Source organism: Bubalus bubalis, chromosome 17 (assembly GCF_019923935.1).
Source record: "Bubalus bubalis isolate 160015118507 breed Murrah chromosome 17, NDDB_SH_1, whole genome shotgun sequence".
NCBI lineage: Eukaryota > Metazoa > Chordata > Mammalia > Artiodactyla > Bovidae > Bubalus > Bubalus bubalis.
Window position 1 is genome coordinate 10112312 of NC_059173.1, and position 16111 is coordinate 10128422.

Genomic DNA, 16111 nt, shown 5'->3' on the forward strand with positions numbered 1-16111 from the left:
TTCTTTTGTAACTAAAAAAAAATAAAAGCAATCCTTCTCGTTTCCTCCTCTAAGATCCAGGACCTGGAACAGAGAGCAGATGGCGAGCTGTGCTGGGCGGCTGGCTGGCCTCTGAACGGCAGGCAGAGCGGCCCTGAAGGGCAGGACGTGGGAGGGGTCAGTGCCAAGGCTGGGGCTGCAGGTCCTGCTTGTGGTGTGTTCCGGGGCCCGGTCAGGCCCACCGTGAGCCCCTGGGACCCCCGGATGCGTTGTGGAGACCGTTCCCACCTGAAGGCTTCCAAGGCCCCTGGAGGGGCTACACTTCCGCCTGCCTCAACCTGTCTGTCCAGGAGGGAGAGATGCCCTCATGCGGCAGCAAGTCCCTGCCCCCAAGGCCCAGGTGTCCTGACCTGCCCTCTTTCCCTGTCTCTGCAGTTTATGGCCCAGGGGAAGACGGGGAGCAGCTCTCCCCCAGGGGGCCCCCCGAAGCCCGGGAGCCAGCTGGACAGCATGCTGGGGAGCCTGCAGTCTGACCTGAACAAACTGGGGGTCGCCACGGTCGCCAAGGGGGTCTGCGGGGCCTGCAAAAAGCCGATCGCGGGGCAGGTGATGAGGAGGGGTGGGGCGTTGCCGGGGGGCATGGGAGGCAGGGTGCCCGGCGCAGGGGCAGGGCTGGGTCCTGAACCGCATCCCACGCCCCTCTGTCAGGTGGTGACGGCCATGGGCAAGACGTGGCACCCCGAGCACTTCGTCTGCACCCACTGCCAGGAGGAGATCGGCTCCCGGAACTTCTTTGAGCGGGATGGACAGCCCTACTGTGAAAAGGACTATCACAACCTCTTCTCTCCGCGCTGCTACTACTGCAATGGGCCCATTCTGGATGTGAGTGCCCAGGTGCAGGGGTGGGGGCCAGGCGAGGCCCAGAGAGGTCACGCGCAGGCCCGAGCACACACAGCCGGGAAACTGGGATTCACCCTCTAGCCTGAAGCGCGGCTGGTCCTAATGCCCATCATGCAGCCATCCCCCACTCCCTTCTGCCGAGGATAGGTGGAGCGGAGTGCGGGCTCCCTCGCTTTTCTGCTGTGAGACGTTAGGGAAATGCCTAGCCTCTCTGGGCCTCCATGTCTACACTTAAAAGATGGGTGGCCCAGTAGAACGTATGACCTCAACTGCCCGTGAGGATTACCGGAGACAGAGCGTGTTTGGCACGTCACGTCCTTTTCAGTAAATCAGAATTCTCAGTGGTGTTCAGAGCACAGCTGGGAGAGACCCCCATCTGGGGAGCGTCAGCTCCTTCCTTGACCGGTGGAGGGGGTACGGGAAGGACACCCTGGCCTGTGGGTCTCTCTCAGCTGGGGGTGGGGGGAGTCTGTCGCGCGTGCCAGCCGCTCAGCTGGGGCCGCACGCTTGGCTTTCACAGAAAGTGGTGACAGCCCTCGACCGGACGTGGCACCCTGAGCACTTCTTCTGTGCCCAGTGTGGAGCCTTCTTCGGGCCTGAAGGTACTGAGCCTCGGGGAGGTGGGCTGTGGTGTGGGGGGAGCCCTTGCTGAGTCAGGACCCCTGAAGCCTAACCTGCCCCCCAACCCCCGCCCCTCAGGGTTCCACGAGAAAGATGGCAAGGCCTACTGCCGCAAGGATTACTTTGACATGTTCGCGCCCAAGTGTGGCGGCTGCGCCCGGGCCATCCTGGAGAACTACATCTCGGCCCTCAACACCCTCTGGCACCCCGAGTGCTTTGTGTGTCGGGTAAGGAGCCCCGTCGCTTTCTCTGGAGGGGCTGAGAGCGGGCCATTGCGGGGAGAAGCGGCTGCCTCCCTGTGCTTTCTGAAGCTGACTTACAGGGCCCGCTTGAGGTTCTTGATCAGGTGGGAAGGCAGGCAGCGCACTCCCTCAAGCATAGTCGGTCCTGGACCAGGGCTTGTGCAGGGGCTGCGAGAAACGAGAGCAAGGCAGACCTGTGCAGCCGCCCCTGGGTCAGGCCAGGTCCAGGAGAAGGGGATGTGAGAGTGAAATGAGGTAACAAGCCTTCAGCAGCCTTGGCGGACAATGGAGGATGGTTTCCAGACTGCATTCTGGGGGATGATGGCCCCCAGATGTTATGAGGGTTCCGGCAGGGGTCCCCTGATTATGTAAGTTTGGGAAACACTGTTCATTGCAGGACTTCTCAGAGCCTTTAATATACCTGAGTGTGCCTGCGGATCTCTATAAAGGGGAATCTAGGATGCAGAGTTTGACCTCAGAACCCTTTTTTTTTTTTGACACCAGGGTTTCTGGGCACATATGCTGCAGTGCCCAGGAGTCAGACCTGTGTTTGAATCCAGGCAGTGCAACTTAGCAGGCTTCCCTGGTGGCTCAGTGGTAAACAATTTGCCTGCCAATGCAGGAAATGCAGGTTCGAACCCCGGGTCAGGAAGATCCCCTGGAGAAGGAAATGGCACCCTACTCCAGTATTCTTGCCTGGAGAATCCCATGGACAGAGGAGCCTAGCAGGCTACAGTCTGTAAGGTCACCAAAGAGTTAGACGTGACTGAGCAACTAAACAGCAAAAACAGCAGCGCAACTTGGCAGCAGCGGGTCAAGGTCATTACCGGGAGAGCTGAGGTCGAGGTCATTACCGGGAGAGCGGAGTAAGGGTTTAGCGCCACACTCGGCATGTCGAAAACGCTTGTCGAGGGGGAATCGTTTGCAGTGTGGCCGCCCTGACGGTCCCCTGCCCGTCACCCGGGAGCTGCCTCGGCCCCCAGCCCCCCAGCCTGAACAGCCCCCCGCCCTCCTCTGTCTCCAGGAGTGCTTCACGCCGTTCGTCCACGGCAGCTTCTTTGAGCACGAGGGGCAGCCCTACTGCGAGGCGCACTACCACGAGCGGCGGGGCTCGCTGTGCTCGGGCTGCCAGAAGCCCATCACGGGCCGCTGCATCACCGCCATGGCCAAGAAGTTCCACCCCGAGCACTTCGTCTGCGCCTTCTGCCTCAAGCAGCTCAACAAGGGCACCTTCAAGGAGCAGAACGACAAGCCTTACTGTCAGAACTGCTTTCTCAAGCTCTTCTGCTAGGCGCCCTCGTCCCTCCCCGTGGCCCCTTCCCTGGCCCAGCCTCCTCACTGCTGCTGGGACCCAGAGGCCTCGTCCCGGGGGGGCCGGGGTGGGGGGCGGTGGCGAAGGGGCCAACCCGACTGAAACTGGAACCGTGTCCTCGGCGATGGCGAGAGGACACTGAGGGGTCCTGCCTGCTTCTCTTGCCCCCTGCCAGCGCCGCTGGGCCACCTTCCTCCTCCCGAGGCTCCCCCAGGCTGCCAGCCCATCACCCTCCCCCGAGGCAGAGGCTGGAGGGTCCCACCTGCGTCCCCACAAGCCCGCCTGGCCAAGCCAGCACCCCACACTGGAGCCATCTCTTACTTGTATTTTGGCAGTGGAGCTGGGGGTGGGGAGGGCAGGCAGGGTCAGACGGGGGCCTCTTTGCATCCTTATCCCCAACCCCAACCTCATCAGCCTTGTTCTGAGAGTACCGGGGTGGACACAAGCTCCCCCCAGACAATGCCAGCATCCACCCAACCCATCCACCCACCCATCCACCCAAGGGTGGACGTACCCGCGGGGCCACGGAAGGTTCCTCACGTGCCTCCTGCCCCTCCCGTCTCCCCAGGCCTGGGCAGCTGCCCCCAACACCTGCCCCCCCACCCCCCCACAACTGCTCTGGTTCTACTGAGAAAGGCCTCTCCAGCAATAATGTTTTCCAGGCACCTCCTCCGTCTCCTGGGGCCGCGTGAGGTGGTGAATGTCACCCCGTTGCCCAGACACTGTACCGACTTTGATAGTTTTCTACACTGAGGTTTGGATTCATATCGTCTGAGTTGCTTTTACTTCTCTATACGAAACTGACTTTGAAGAGATTTTACAGACGACTCCTTTTGTACTCCTCCCCGTGTGCACCACGGTGGCTGCGGGATACACGGGGCCTGCCTTGTACTGAAGGCTCGGGGCGGGGAAGCAATTCGTATCTTATTTTTTTCTTAGCACAAGCAGGTGAACAGGGAGCGGCTCTGTTGACTCCCTATCTTTAACTTCATAGCTCTCCGGGACTGTTTTTATAAACTGCTGTATTTCGAACCCCTTCCTTACTCCCCAGGCCAGCAAGCTCTTCACTGAAACCCACCTGAACGGTGTCTTGCCCTCTGGGGCCGAGAATTCCGAACCTCATCCGTCCTGTTTCTGAGCGGGGAGAGAGGGGGACGTCCACTCTGGGGGTGCCCCTTCCCTGTGTAAGCTGTTAGGAGTGCTCACGCCCCTGTGAACTTTCTGGCCACAAAGAGAACATTCTCAGCCCCCTCCCCCCGCTACTCTGGGGGTCCTTTCTTCTGCCTCCTCAGGAAAGCTGGGATCTGATTTTGACCATTAGTCTTGTTGATTCCACTGGGTGCGTCCCTTCCCCAAATTTCCTGCCTTCCCTGGAGACTGGTGGTGGCCCCCCCAGGAGAGAGCCCACTCAGGCTGTTGCCTGGGGGCCTGATAGGATTCTGGGCGGAGGGACAAGAACAGCAGGAGGCAACAGGAAGCCCCCTGAGGATGAGACAGGCAGGGCTGGGGTTCCCGGTCGGTGGAACGGGGCCCCAGTGGGGTCTTAAGTGAGGACAAGCCAGACCCACACCACCAACCTCACCAGAGGCTGGGTGTCCTGAGCCTCTCAGGAGGGGAAGGGGGTCCCTCCTTGGAGGTGGGGCTGGGAGCAGCCTGGGTCTGGGGAGCTCGGCCAGGTCCTGCCACAGGTCTGATGTCTCCACTTCTACTCTTAGGCCTTATTGCTCTGTTTACAGTGACCCACCCCAGACCCCTCCCCTAGAGGATCTGGGGCTTCCAGAGGTTCTACCCTCTGGGTGGATGGTTATTTGATGATTTGATTTTTAATTTTTTTTTTCCTCTGTAAACTTATAACCTGGCTTTTTCCCATTTTAATTCCTGTGATTTATGCCAATAAAGTTTGCCATTATTTTAACCGGTGTTAGTGCCATTTCTTTGTGGTCCGAGACGAACAGCTCAGCCCCAGAAGAGAGACCAAACCCTCCCCAGACTCACAAGCTCCACAGTTTGAGGGTCAATCACTGCAGTTCACTTACCTGAGGCTAAAGCCCTTACAGGGCACTTGTGGGCCTCCTGGCTTTCTTACCCACTGCAATTTGCCATGGGTTGCCTCCCATGGGCGCAGGGGTGTGGCCTCCCACTCACAGATGGGAAAGAGGTTCAGAGAGAGCCGATATCCTGTGAACGAGCACAGAGACAGGCTGTGAATCCAGGGCTTGTCTCTGTTCTTATGTTGACCAGACACACCACCACTGCCCCCTAGTTCTGGCTCCATACCTTGGGTGTAGAACCTTCCTTGTTGCAAGTGGATGTGAGAGTTGGACTATAAAGAAAGCTGAGCGCCAAAGAATTGATGCTTTTGAACTGTGGTGTTGGACAAGACTCTTGAGAGTCCCCTGGACTGCAAGGAGATCCAACCCATCCATCCTAAAGGAAATCAGTCCTGAATATTCATTGGAAGGACTGATGCTGAAGCTGAAACTCCAATACTTTGGCCACCTGATGCAAAGAACTGACTCGTTTGAAAAGACTCTGATGCTTGGAAAGATTGAGGGCAGGAGGAGAAGGGGACGACAGAGGATGAGATGGTTGGATGGCATCACCGACTCAATGGACATGAGTTTGAGTAAACTTTGGGAGTTGGTGATGGACAGGGAGGCCTGGCGTGCTGCAGTCCATGGGGTCGCAAAGAGTTGGGACAGGACTGAGCGACTAAACTGAACTGACATAATAGTCGAGAATGGGTCTCCACTGCCCCCTGGTGGTCATGTCTGTATTTGCATGCATGCTTCCTCCTTGGCTCTTGTCAGAGCCATAACTCCAGTCCTGGGCCTTTGCAAGCTTCCTGGACAGTTTTGTAGCTTTGCAGTCTCCCTGTTGTTTGGAATGGTCCTCCAAAAGCCGCATGTCGATTTCAAGTCTGAACCTTGACCATTTCGCATTGAGCTCAGAAGTGAAAATCACCTTCACCCCTCACCCAAAAATCATATTTCCAGCTCATGTTGGACTTACGTAAATGAACAGGTCCACTTCGTTGTAACTGGCTCACTCAACTGTACTTTATGTTTTCCCGTGTCAATAAATAGAGATGGGCATCATTTTTTAATGGATTCATGGTATTCCATTATATTGATGTACTATAATTAGCGACAATATCATCAGAGGCAGGATGTCCTTGGGAAGTTAATATGTCAGTATGTATATCCTTGCAAAAGTGCATTTGAAGGAAGACAGCCTTAGGGTTTGGAAGGGACTGTATAGCATAGTGAAACTCATGGGCTTTGAACTTGCTTTTATGTTTTGGTTCTGAAGCCATCACTTACCAGTTGAGGGACTTGGGTGAATTATTAAACCTCTGTGAATTTCCTTACCAGTAAAATGGTACTAGTACTGTATTTCCTTGGGGGTTTGTTGCAAAGATGAACAGCAGTAATGTGCATAAAGTACTTAGTACAATGCTGAGCATGCAGTAATACCCTGTCACTAAGAAGAGATCTTAGCAATAATGGACTCCAGCAGTTGTCTATACAGGCTTATCATCAGGAGGCTTGAAAACAATACCAGGGGTTCTAACTTGGTCAAGTTAAAAGGATGGAGTTGGGGAGAATCACCCCTCCCCTTCCCACCCTAGGATCTAAGCTTATTCATTAAAAACATACTTAATGATATAGCACAATTGTTCAAATAAATGTTGAATGAAAGTGTAATAAAATATGTTGACATTAAGTGATCTCCTCCTGCATTCCAGGAGCTGTGTTAACACATAACTCACATAATCCTCATGGGGTGTGAATACTATTATCCTCATTTTACAGATAGGGAAAGAGAGGGTCAGCAAGGTGAAATCATTTCCTAAGATGACCAATCTAGCAAGTGACAGAATACGGATATGAATTCAGGTTATCTGACTGCAAACTCTGCATTCATTCATTCAACAAATGTTTATTATATGCCCATAGGTGCCAGGCTCACGGCAGAGAGAGAGACAAATTATTTTAGTGTGTTACTAGGTGGAAGTGCTACCAAAAAGTTAAACCGGAGGAAGAGGGAAGTGGGAGTGGTTTGGGGGGTAATTTTGAATAGGGCAATCGGGATAGACCTTTAGCAGGCGATCATTGAGCCAAGACGCGATGGAGGTGTGGATATTAGCAGGAAGCCTTCTAGGAAGAGGGAATAGAGAGTGCATGAGCCCTGAAATGGGAGCGTCACCAAGCTGGGAGGAAATGAGTCAGTAGGCAAATCGGAGATGAGATGATGGGGTGGAGGTGGGGAACAGATCATGTAGGCCATTTACATTTTAGGTTTTTCCTGGGAGGGAAATGGGGAGACTCGAAAGTATTGCGAGCAGATGAGGAAGTGATCCGACTTAGGTTTAAAGGATCCCTTTGTTTCGATGGGGGAAGAACAAACTGTAGAGGAGACGAGAGACCATCCTGTTTCTAAGCATGAGAGTTCTTTCTCAGCGTCATACTCTGTAGTTGCGACTTGGCCAGGCGACCAAAGGAAACGTGAACTCAGCTTGTAAACGCTAACGCTACACGGCAGCACCTCCAACCCGGCAGAGGGCAGCAGCTCTGAGAAAGCGCCTCCAGCACACAGCAGTGCCCTCCTTAACCACCTCGTTTAAAAGCAGCTTCCTGATGGTTGGAGTGGCAGGGATGCCACCCAATGGCTGCCTGCATCTATCCGATTTCTTCAGACAGACGTTGGCTCCAGCCAATAGGCGGGGGGCTCTGCTCGTGGCTTCTGATTGGCTGCTTCGCTCACCTATAAAAGATGCCCGCCGAGGCGCGGCCCTCCTCTCGCCAGGCGTCCTCGTGTGAGGTTCGTCCGTCTCGCTGTGTTCGCACCGGCAACTGTGGCGGGAAGGATGGGGGTCATTGGGGGTTCTTTTGGAAGCTCTTGGGGACCGCGGGGGTCCGGCCTCTTCGGTTTGGGGGTGCGGCGGCCACAGCCCTGGCTTGGGGCGGCGGGCGCCCGCGCATGGCCTACTCCGCGTGTGCCTTGGGCTTGGAGCCCGCCGTGCTGTGGGGACGCGTGTCGGGGTGGCTTGAGCTCCTTTTCTCTCCTCAGTGACATCGTCTTTAAACCCTGCGTGGCAATCCCTGACGCACCGCCGTGATGCCCAGGGAAGACAGGGCGACCTGGAAGTCCAACTACTTCCTTAAGATCATCGTAAGTTTGGGGTAGGCCCCAGCCGCCCACCGTGCTGCCTCGGGCCCAGGCACTAATGGGGACAATCAGCTGGCATGTACTGAGGGCCTACTCCCTAGCTACCACATTAGGTCTTTTTAGGCACATTTCATTTAATTTTCACAATTTCCCGAGATCCATGCCCTTCCCCCTCCCAGTGTTGCAGATAAACAGACTCAGGCAGGTGAAGTGGTTCTTAAGGTGAAGAGCATTCAAACCCAAGCCTGTCGGAAGTTCAAATAGCACTCGTCCTAATTTTCCTGCCTTGTCACCATCTTTGAGAAGGTCTGAGGCAATGAGTGATTGATTATAATGGAGCAAGTTGTTGTCTATTTAGAGCCTGTCAGTCAAGAAACCATGTGAGTTCTTTAATTTAGATGGCCTTGAGTTGGGTCTTCCTGGCCAGAAATGCTAATCACGCTGCTCTTCAAGCCTTAGGATGCGTTGTGGAATTTAGTTCTTTGCGTTCTTCCTCATTTATCATGCAGGTTTTCAGTTTAACAAAAAACCTTGTAAAATGATTATATACACGCAGCCTAGGTCCTACAAGTTACTATTTCGTTGTACTTCCTTTATGTTGTATTTTGATTGCTGTAAATCTGACTTGGAACAGTATTTTTTTTCTGTTAAGGCAGTCATTTAGTGAATCAAACATGCCTCATAATTGGGGAAAGAGCAAAAGTTATAATTAAGTTTTTATTTACCGTAGAAACAGTTATCGTTTATACTCAACAAGCCAGTCTTTGACAAAACTGGTGTTAACTCAGGTGGCCGATAGGAGGAGGAACTGTCCCAATCTCTGTGTCATTTCAAAAGCTTAGAGGAAAGGGTCATTGAGATGGAAGCTGGTGATTGCGGGATTTGGTTTCTCCTAACCTTTTCCCTCTTTGCTCCTGTGAAACACTGCTTGTTTTTGGCTTGTTTCTGTAGCAACTTCTGGATGATTATCCAAAATGCTTCATTGTGGGAGCAGACAACGTGGGCTCCAAGCAGATGCAGCAGATCCGCATGTCCCTCCGCGGGAAGGCTGTGGTGCTGATGGGCAAGAACACGATGATGCGCAAGGCCATCCGAGGGCATCTGGAAAACAACCCGGCTCTGGAGAAGTCAGTGTCTTTATCCTCCCTTCTCAGTGTCCTCCTCCCTCTTCCTGGAGAGGAATGGTGTTAAAAAGTGACCTGCTTCCGTAAACTTCTCTTCGCAGACTGTTGCCTCACATTCGGGGGAATGTGGGCTTCGTGTTCACCAAGGAGGACCTCACTGAGATCAGGGACATGCTGCTGGCCAACAAGGTAAGGGAGAATCAGGTTGACTGGAGAGACCTTATCATTAATTTGGCTCCTGAAAAGCAACAAAACTGACTGATCTCAGGTTGTGTCTGGAGAGAAGACATCTCACTGTTCATTTTTTTTTTCCCCATTTTCTCAGGTGCCAGCTGCCGCCCGTGCTGGTGCCATAGCACCGTGTGAAGTCACTGTGCCGGCCCAGAACACTGGTCTGGGGCCCGAGAAGACCTCCTTCTTCCAGGCTTTAGGCATCACCACGAAGATCTCCAGGGGCACGATTGAAATCCTGGTGAGTGGACCTGGCTTGCCGGTGCTAGCTGGGCCAGCGGTGGGGGCTCGGTGGCCTTGGACCTGCCGGACATCCAGGGGTTAACTGCCAACTCCTTGTTCTTCAGAGTGATGTGCAGCTGATTAAGACAGGAGACAAAGTGGGCGCCAGCGAAGCCACGCTGCTGAACATGCTGAACATCTCCCCCTTCTCCTTCGGGCTGGTCATCCAGCAGGTGTTTGACAATGGCAGCATCTACAACCCTGAAGTGCTTGACATCACAGAGGAAACTCTGCATTCCCGCTTCCTGGAGGTACCCGAGGGCCCCTTCTAGGCTCTTCCCTTCTCATTAATAGTTGAGAGCGCGTCTGGCTTCAGCTGGATCTTGGCAATGCAGCTGACTAGCAGTTTAATAACCAGGAACAGTTGTTTAATCTGTATCTCAGTTTCCTCATCCTTAAAACGGCAATGACAATATAGGATCGTTGAAGGAGCTAATGAATTAATGAGTGTAAGGCCTTGGAACCGTGCTGGGTACACAGTAAGGGCTGTCATTTTAGGACCTGCAATAAGATGTGAGATTTTGAGTGTCAGTGAGTCAAAAGAGGGATAAGGAAAATGAGGTAATTAATACACAAGTGTTGCCAAGTACCCTACTATCTTGGGAGAAAGGCTGTCTCAGGCCATCCTTAGTCTTGTTTAGTTTTTGCCACTAATACAGCCTCTTAAAGTGATGCAATATATAATTCCTGTTTTTTTGGACAGATAGACAATTGTAATTACATATACTCTTAACTCTGGTTACTTTTGGAAATCTCAGTAGTGGATGAAATTCACACCTGGAACTAACGTTTTTCTCAGAATGCTGTGACTATATATTTCTACAAAACGGTGGCTTTTGAAGTAAATACCATCGTTATGGTATAGGGAACACCCTTGTTGAGAATAAGGGCAAAAAGCATTTGTAAATTAAACTGGGTCTGAATTTCACTGCCAGAAGCATTTGGTGTTAGGTGAAGTGTCCTGTGTGAGACTGAGGTACTGAGCAAATCCTGTGTGCTGTTGAGCTCCGCTTCATTGTCTCTTAAGATGTCACGCCTGAAGAGCTAAAGGAATGTTTCCTCCTCCCACAGGGCGTCCGCAATGTTGCCAGCGTGTGCCTGCAGATTGGTTACCCGACCATCGCATCTGTACCCCATTCTATCATCAATGGGTACAAGCGCGTCCTGGCTTTGTCTGTGGAGACTGATTACACCTTCCCACTTGCTGAAAAGGTACAAAGAACCCACCGGGACCACAGCAAGAATATAGTTGTGCTTCCATCATGGATACCAAAATCCATGCTCAAGTCTGTCATATAATAAAATGGTGTTAGTTAGGTTACATCATTTCTAGGTTACTTACAATACCTAATCCAGTTTGAATGTTATGTAAACGCTTATAAATACAATGTAACTTGAGTGTAAATAATTGCTACAATACAGCAAATTCAGTTCTGGAAATCACCCCCCCCTCTTTTTTTTTTTGAGTTTTGATCCACAGTTGGTTCAGTCTTCTAAGTGTGAAACCTTTGGCTACAGAGTGCCAATTGTCTACTTGAAGTTGGGAGGCAGGGGAGATGTGTTCTTGATTTTAGAAATTACGAGATTTAAAGCAGGGATAGTTAAATGGGTAAGAGCTGGGCCTGAGCTCACCAGGCTTATACCCAAGCTGTCCTGCCTGGTTACTTCAGAGGAAGGCTTCACTGACATGGAAGTGGGCCCTTAAACCCAGATCTCTGCAGAGGCAGAAGGGTTGTGGGTAGTAGGAGTGCTAAGATGACCCTTTTGACCGTGAACTTTGCCCTTGCTCTAGGTCAAGGCCTTCTTGGCTGATCCATCTGCCTTTGTGGCTGCTGCCCCCGTGGCTGCTGCCCCCGCTGCTGCCCCTGCTGCCACCACCGCAGCCCCAGCCAAGGTTGAAGCAAAGGAGGAGTCGGAGGAGTCGGACGAGGATATGGGATTCGGTCTTTTTGACTAATCACAAAAAGCAGCCAACCAGGCCAGCATTATTTGTGAAATGAGAAAATAAAGGCTTACTTCTCTTATGAGTCTCTGAGCTTCTCATTTTGTGCGTTTGAAGGTTATATAGTGCTGTATGCTAGAAACCAAAGGCATGGTAAAATCAGCTTGATTTGAAATTGACATTTGGGTGTCCTCTTTCAAAGTGACACATTGCTCTCCTAGCATCCTATACTTGGTCTCTACCCAGTGTTAACTATATTTGTTAAACTGAAATTTGTCTCCATGACCATCAGGCCACAAGCCTGGGTCACTCAATTTAAGTAGGCTTAGTGTCATACTGAGTTAAGATGTGTGCTGCCAGGGGTGTTTCAGACTGGGTGGTGCTCCAATTTAGTGGCCACTGTTATTTAAGGAGAGAAAATGTCCTGTAGGTGTTGTGAATCATACATATCACTTATCCTGTACTGGGTCATGAGGTAAGTACTGGTTGTATCCAGGTCTCAGAAGTCCAAAGGGGCTTCCCAGGTGGCTCAGCAGTAAAGAATCTGCCTGCAACCCAGGAGACTCGGTTTGAATCCCTAGATCTGGAAGATGCCCTGGGAGGAGGAAATGACAACCCATTCCCTTATTGCCTGGAAAGTCCCATGGACAGGAGCCTGACCTGCTACTAGTCCATCTACCAGCAAAGAGTTGCTTAGCCGCTGAGCATGCACGCACTCAGAAGTTAGAAAGCCATTGCTAATACCAGAGACAAGGACTGATCTGTTCAGACCGTATTTAGGTAGAGTTGTCAGGTTTGCTACAGAATAAAATTTAGCCCCAGCCTCCTACCCTGTGGCCTTGGTTTAAGGAGTTGCCCTTGGGCAGCTTCCTCCCTCAGCTCCAGAATCTTCTAACATTGGTGCTGGGTACAAACACACGGGATAAGACAACGACTTCGCTGCCTGCCTGTTAATGAGTTCAGCCCCTGTCATCAAGGAAACCACTCTAGCAAACAAGTAGGCCACACTTATGTAAAACTGTCTTCACACAGGAGAGGCCCACGTGGGGGTACCTGGGCCGGACCTGCCTGCGCACACGTGGGTCGGAGCTGTAGGGACCCTCGTCTTCCACGAGGTGGACTGAGAAGGGCCCTGGGACCCGGGGGTCAAAAAGCACGCCCTTGGAAAGCCTTGATAGTCCCCGGTATCCCTCAGATAACCCACTCAGGCTGCCTGAGTCAAAGCCCGGCCTGCGGCGACCGCCGTCCCGCCCGGGGGCGCCAGGCCCCGGGCCCGGGCCGGCTCCCGGCCTCGCCCTGCCGCGTGGGCTCGCGCTGTGACCCGGAAGCGCTCCGGAAGCGGTTCCGGAGTCAGCGCCGGCAGGATGGCGGCGGACACGCAGGTAAGGCGGGCGACTGCGAGGCCAACGCGGTCAGCGACTGGGCGCGAAGGGCGGCGGTCTGGTAGGACCGCTAGTGCAGCTGCCGTAGGAGGTTAGGGGGCGGCGGCTGCGGAGGGCGCGGTCCTGGGGGAGCTTCGAGCCAACCCCTCACGGACCCGGGTTCGTCCCGGTTCTCCGCCCGGCCGGCGCAGACTGGCCGTGGGCTCGACAAGTCGGACTCCGGCCTCGGCTTCGGCGGACCCTTCTTGATCCTGAAGTTGCCACAGTTAGCCTTTCAGAGCTGCTCCATTTTTCCGAAGCCCTCCAGCATGAACCTCGGCCAGCGCCAACTATGCCTTAAAACTTTATATTCAGCAAATATTTCTCGGACATCTACTACGCTCAGGGACTTAAAGCATAGTGTTTGGATTCGTACAGATCTTAGTTTGAGTGCTAGTTGATCAGTTTCTCTAAGACGCTGGGCAAGTTTCTTAATCCTGTCAAGTCTCGGTCTTTTCATCCATACAATGGAGATAAACTTATACCTGTCTCGTAGGGTCGTTGTGAGGAATCAATGAAATAAAGTAGGGCTTCATGTAAGTTGGTGGTTATTATTAGGTCCAGCGTTAGATAAAAGAGCTGTCACAACTTGGGAAGAGTCTTGTCACCTTGAGTGTTGGGGGGGGCGGGGGACTTTTTTCCTCCACTCCAGCCTCCTTTGTAGCTGTGAGTGTTTTAGAGAGAAAAGACAATATTATGGGAAATGAAACAGGTCTCAAAAGGACAGCTTGGCTCACTTGGGTGTCGGGGTGAGATTTATTGGTTTTGATAGAAGGCCCTGAAGCCAGAGAGTGAGCCCTTAACTTCATTATTCAGAATGTGTGTATTGTGAGTTTCCTGTGCAAGGAAGGGACTGGTAATTTGTTGAGTTTATTGTGATGGATCCTGGAAAGAAAGGGGTATTTTGAAAGGGGTTGGGAGAATACATGCTGAATGTGTAACATTAAAACTCAAATGAAAAAAGCAAACACTTCTTGGGACTTACCTGGTGCTCCAGTGGTTAAATACGCCTGCCAGTGCAGGGAACACGGACGGGTTCAGCCCCTGGTCCAGGAACTAAGAACCCTCATGCTATCGGGGAACTGAGCCTGGGCACTCCTTGTGCCACAACTAAGACCTGACACAGCCAAATAAATAAATATTAAAAAAAAAATCTCTCTAGTGCTGTGTTGTTCAGTATAGTAGCCAGTTAATTAATAGCCAACTACTTAGGTTAGTTAAAATTAAATGAAATTAAAAATTCAGTTCTTCGGTTGCACTAGCCATGTTTCAGTGCCTGGGTAGCTGTATGTGGCTGGTGACTGATGCATGGTACAGTGCAAAAGAACATTTCCATCAGCACAGAAAGTGCTTCTGGACAGCGTTACCCTAGAGAGAAACCTGTGAACTTTTTAAGCTCTTTGCATCTGATCTCAACCAACAAATGACTTCTCTGAAGAATCTTAGTGTGCTCTTCTTCACTTTTGTTCTGACAGGGTCCCAAGTGGCTGACATTCATTTTCTGATTAAGAAAAAGAAGAGCCTTGTACCTGAAATGCCCTTTAATCTTTTGGGGAGAAACTGTAGCCAGGAACTTACCATTAGCATGGAAAAACAGCTATGTGGGAATTTCAGGTAGAGGGTGTATTATAGATATAAAGATGCATCTCAATTTGCTATCCTCCAGCCTTACTGAAACTAGTAAAAAGTTAAAAAAAAAAAAAAAAGAATTGAGAGAATGGGGAGCAGACAACAGCAGCAAACTTTTGGAAGCTAGAAAGTGAGGAGTGGTAAAGGATCCTAAGCCAGCAGTTCGGAAAGCTGAGAACCAACCTGATGTACATTGTAGAGTCTCTGCTATCTGGGAATTGGTGGCAGCTGCTAACCCCTGGATGTGAGGGTGAGTGGGGAGGGGTTAAGTTAGGAGGGTTGGTTGAAAGCCCTGTTCACATGCCTTCAGAACCCCAGCTTTCTTTCTCCATCTTGGCAAAAGGCTGGAAGTTTTCCTCTCTGGAGAGTGTAAAACAGGACCACACAAAAGTGTAGGAGGTTCAATATCCAAGGAAATCATCAACAGAATAATTCAAGATGCTTTCCCTGAACCGAAGCATGTGTTTTCAAATCAAAAATGGTCAGCACAATGGATGAAAGCAGACTCATGACAGAGCACATTAATGTGAAATTCAGTTTTTCTATTTTTTAAAAAATATTTTCTTTCTCCTTTATATTTATTTTATTTACGGCTGCATCGGGTCTTATTTGCGGCATGTGGGATCTTTTCGTTGTGGCGCATGGGCTTTCTAGGTGAGGTGCGTGGGCTTAGTTGCCTGCATTGGAAGGCGGATTCTGGACCTCTGGGAAAGTCCCAACCTGAAATTTTAAAACCTTGAATACAAAAAGATCTTAGAAACTTCCGGGGGGAAAAATCAGATCTCAGACAAAGGATCGAGAATCAGAATGGCATGAAGGTTCCCAACAATACTGAATGCTAGAACTCAGTGGAGAAAAGTCTTCAGTATTCTGAAGGAAAATTTCAATCTAGCATTCTGTATTCAGGCAAACTTCAGGTAGGAGGTCAGAACATTTTCAAACCTGCAAGGACTTCACAAGTTGGAGTGTGTGGTTCACCCAGACACACAAAAAGAGTACATTCTCAGGGTGGTAAACCACATCCCAGCTGTAGCGATCACAGACCAAATCAGGACAGCTCAGAAAACTGGGAGAGACCTCTTTGGAAAGGTGGAATTTGGTCAGACTGCATGATCTGCATCAGTGTATTGAGATTTAGACACGGGGGAAACTGTGGGATTGAATGGTTAATTAGAACAGATAAAACAAGGCAGACTGAGAGTGGAGAGAATGAAGGACTCATTATTCAACTCCAGGGTTAATTTTAAAAAGCTGTG

The 16111-nt window shown here is 51.4% G+C and overlaps 3 protein-coding genes across 12 annotated transcripts in view; all 3 read left to right on the top strand.

Moving 5' to 3' along the window:
• Positions 1 to 4967, top strand: part of PXN (paxillin) — a 43583-nt gene extending 38616 nt beyond the window's left edge. For 8 of the 9 annotated variants that reach the window (XM_044930067.2, XM_044930066.2, XM_044930068.2 and 5 more), the window contains 6 exons: positions 55 to 156; positions 415 to 585; positions 688 to 861; positions 1400 to 1481; positions 1579 to 1727; positions 2767 to 4967. In XM_044930067.2, the coding sequence (XP_044786002.1) occupies positions 55 to 156; positions 415 to 585; positions 688 to 861; positions 1400 to 1481; positions 1579 to 1727; positions 2767 to 3033 (945 nt within the window). In that variant the 3' untranslated portion in view covers positions 3034 to 4967. The remainder of the gene's footprint in view (positions 1 to 54; positions 157 to 414; positions 586 to 687; positions 862 to 1399; positions 1482 to 1578; positions 1728 to 2766) is intronic. The other variant, XM_025267512.3, reaches the window with a different exon arrangement.
• A 2778-nt stretch (positions 4968 to 7745) lies between these two features.
• RPLP0 (ribosomal protein lateral stalk subunit P0) lies at positions 7746 to 11887 on the top strand. Its single transcript, XM_006052971.4, has 8 exons — positions 7746 to 7878; positions 8128 to 8229; positions 9178 to 9353; positions 9452 to 9539; positions 9676 to 9822; positions 9929 to 10114; positions 10935 to 11075; positions 11656 to 11887. Exons 2-8 carry the CDS (start codon positions 8176 to 8178, stop codon positions 11818 to 11820), a joined length of 957 nt encoding a protein of 318 aa, XP_006053033.1. The 5' UTR covers positions 7746 to 7878; positions 8128 to 8175; the 3' UTR covers positions 11821 to 11887.
• Positions 11888 to 13081: 1194 nt separating this feature from the next.
• Positions 13082 to 16111, top strand: part of GCN1 (GCN1 activator of EIF2AK4) — a 55089-nt gene continuing 52059 nt past the window's right edge. The window contains exon 1 of one of the 2 annotated variants that reach the window (XR_327075.4): positions 13082 to 13187. Coding sequence is in view for 1 of the 2 variants with exons in the window: in XM_006052972.4 (XP_006053034.2) it covers positions 13170 to 13187 (18 nt within the window). In the remaining variant the exon portion in view is untranslated. The remainder of the gene's footprint in view (positions 13188 to 16111) is intronic. The other variant, XM_006052972.4, reaches the window with a different exon arrangement.

Bases quoted from the DNA above. Each gene is read 5' to 3' on its own strand.
- RPLP0 (XM_006052971.4), top strand. From the start codon at position 8,176: ATGCCCAGGGAAGACAGGGCGACCTGGAAGTCCAACTACTTCCTTAAG. The intron at 9,354-9,451 runs GTCAGTGTCTTT...TTCTCTTCGCAG, and splicing joins AACAACCCGGCTCTGGAGAA to ACTGTTGCCTCACATTCGGG. The intron at 11,076-11,655 runs GTACAAAGAACC...CCCTTGCTCTAG, and splicing joins CCTTCCCACTTGCTGAAAAG to GTCAAGGCCTTCTTGGCTGA.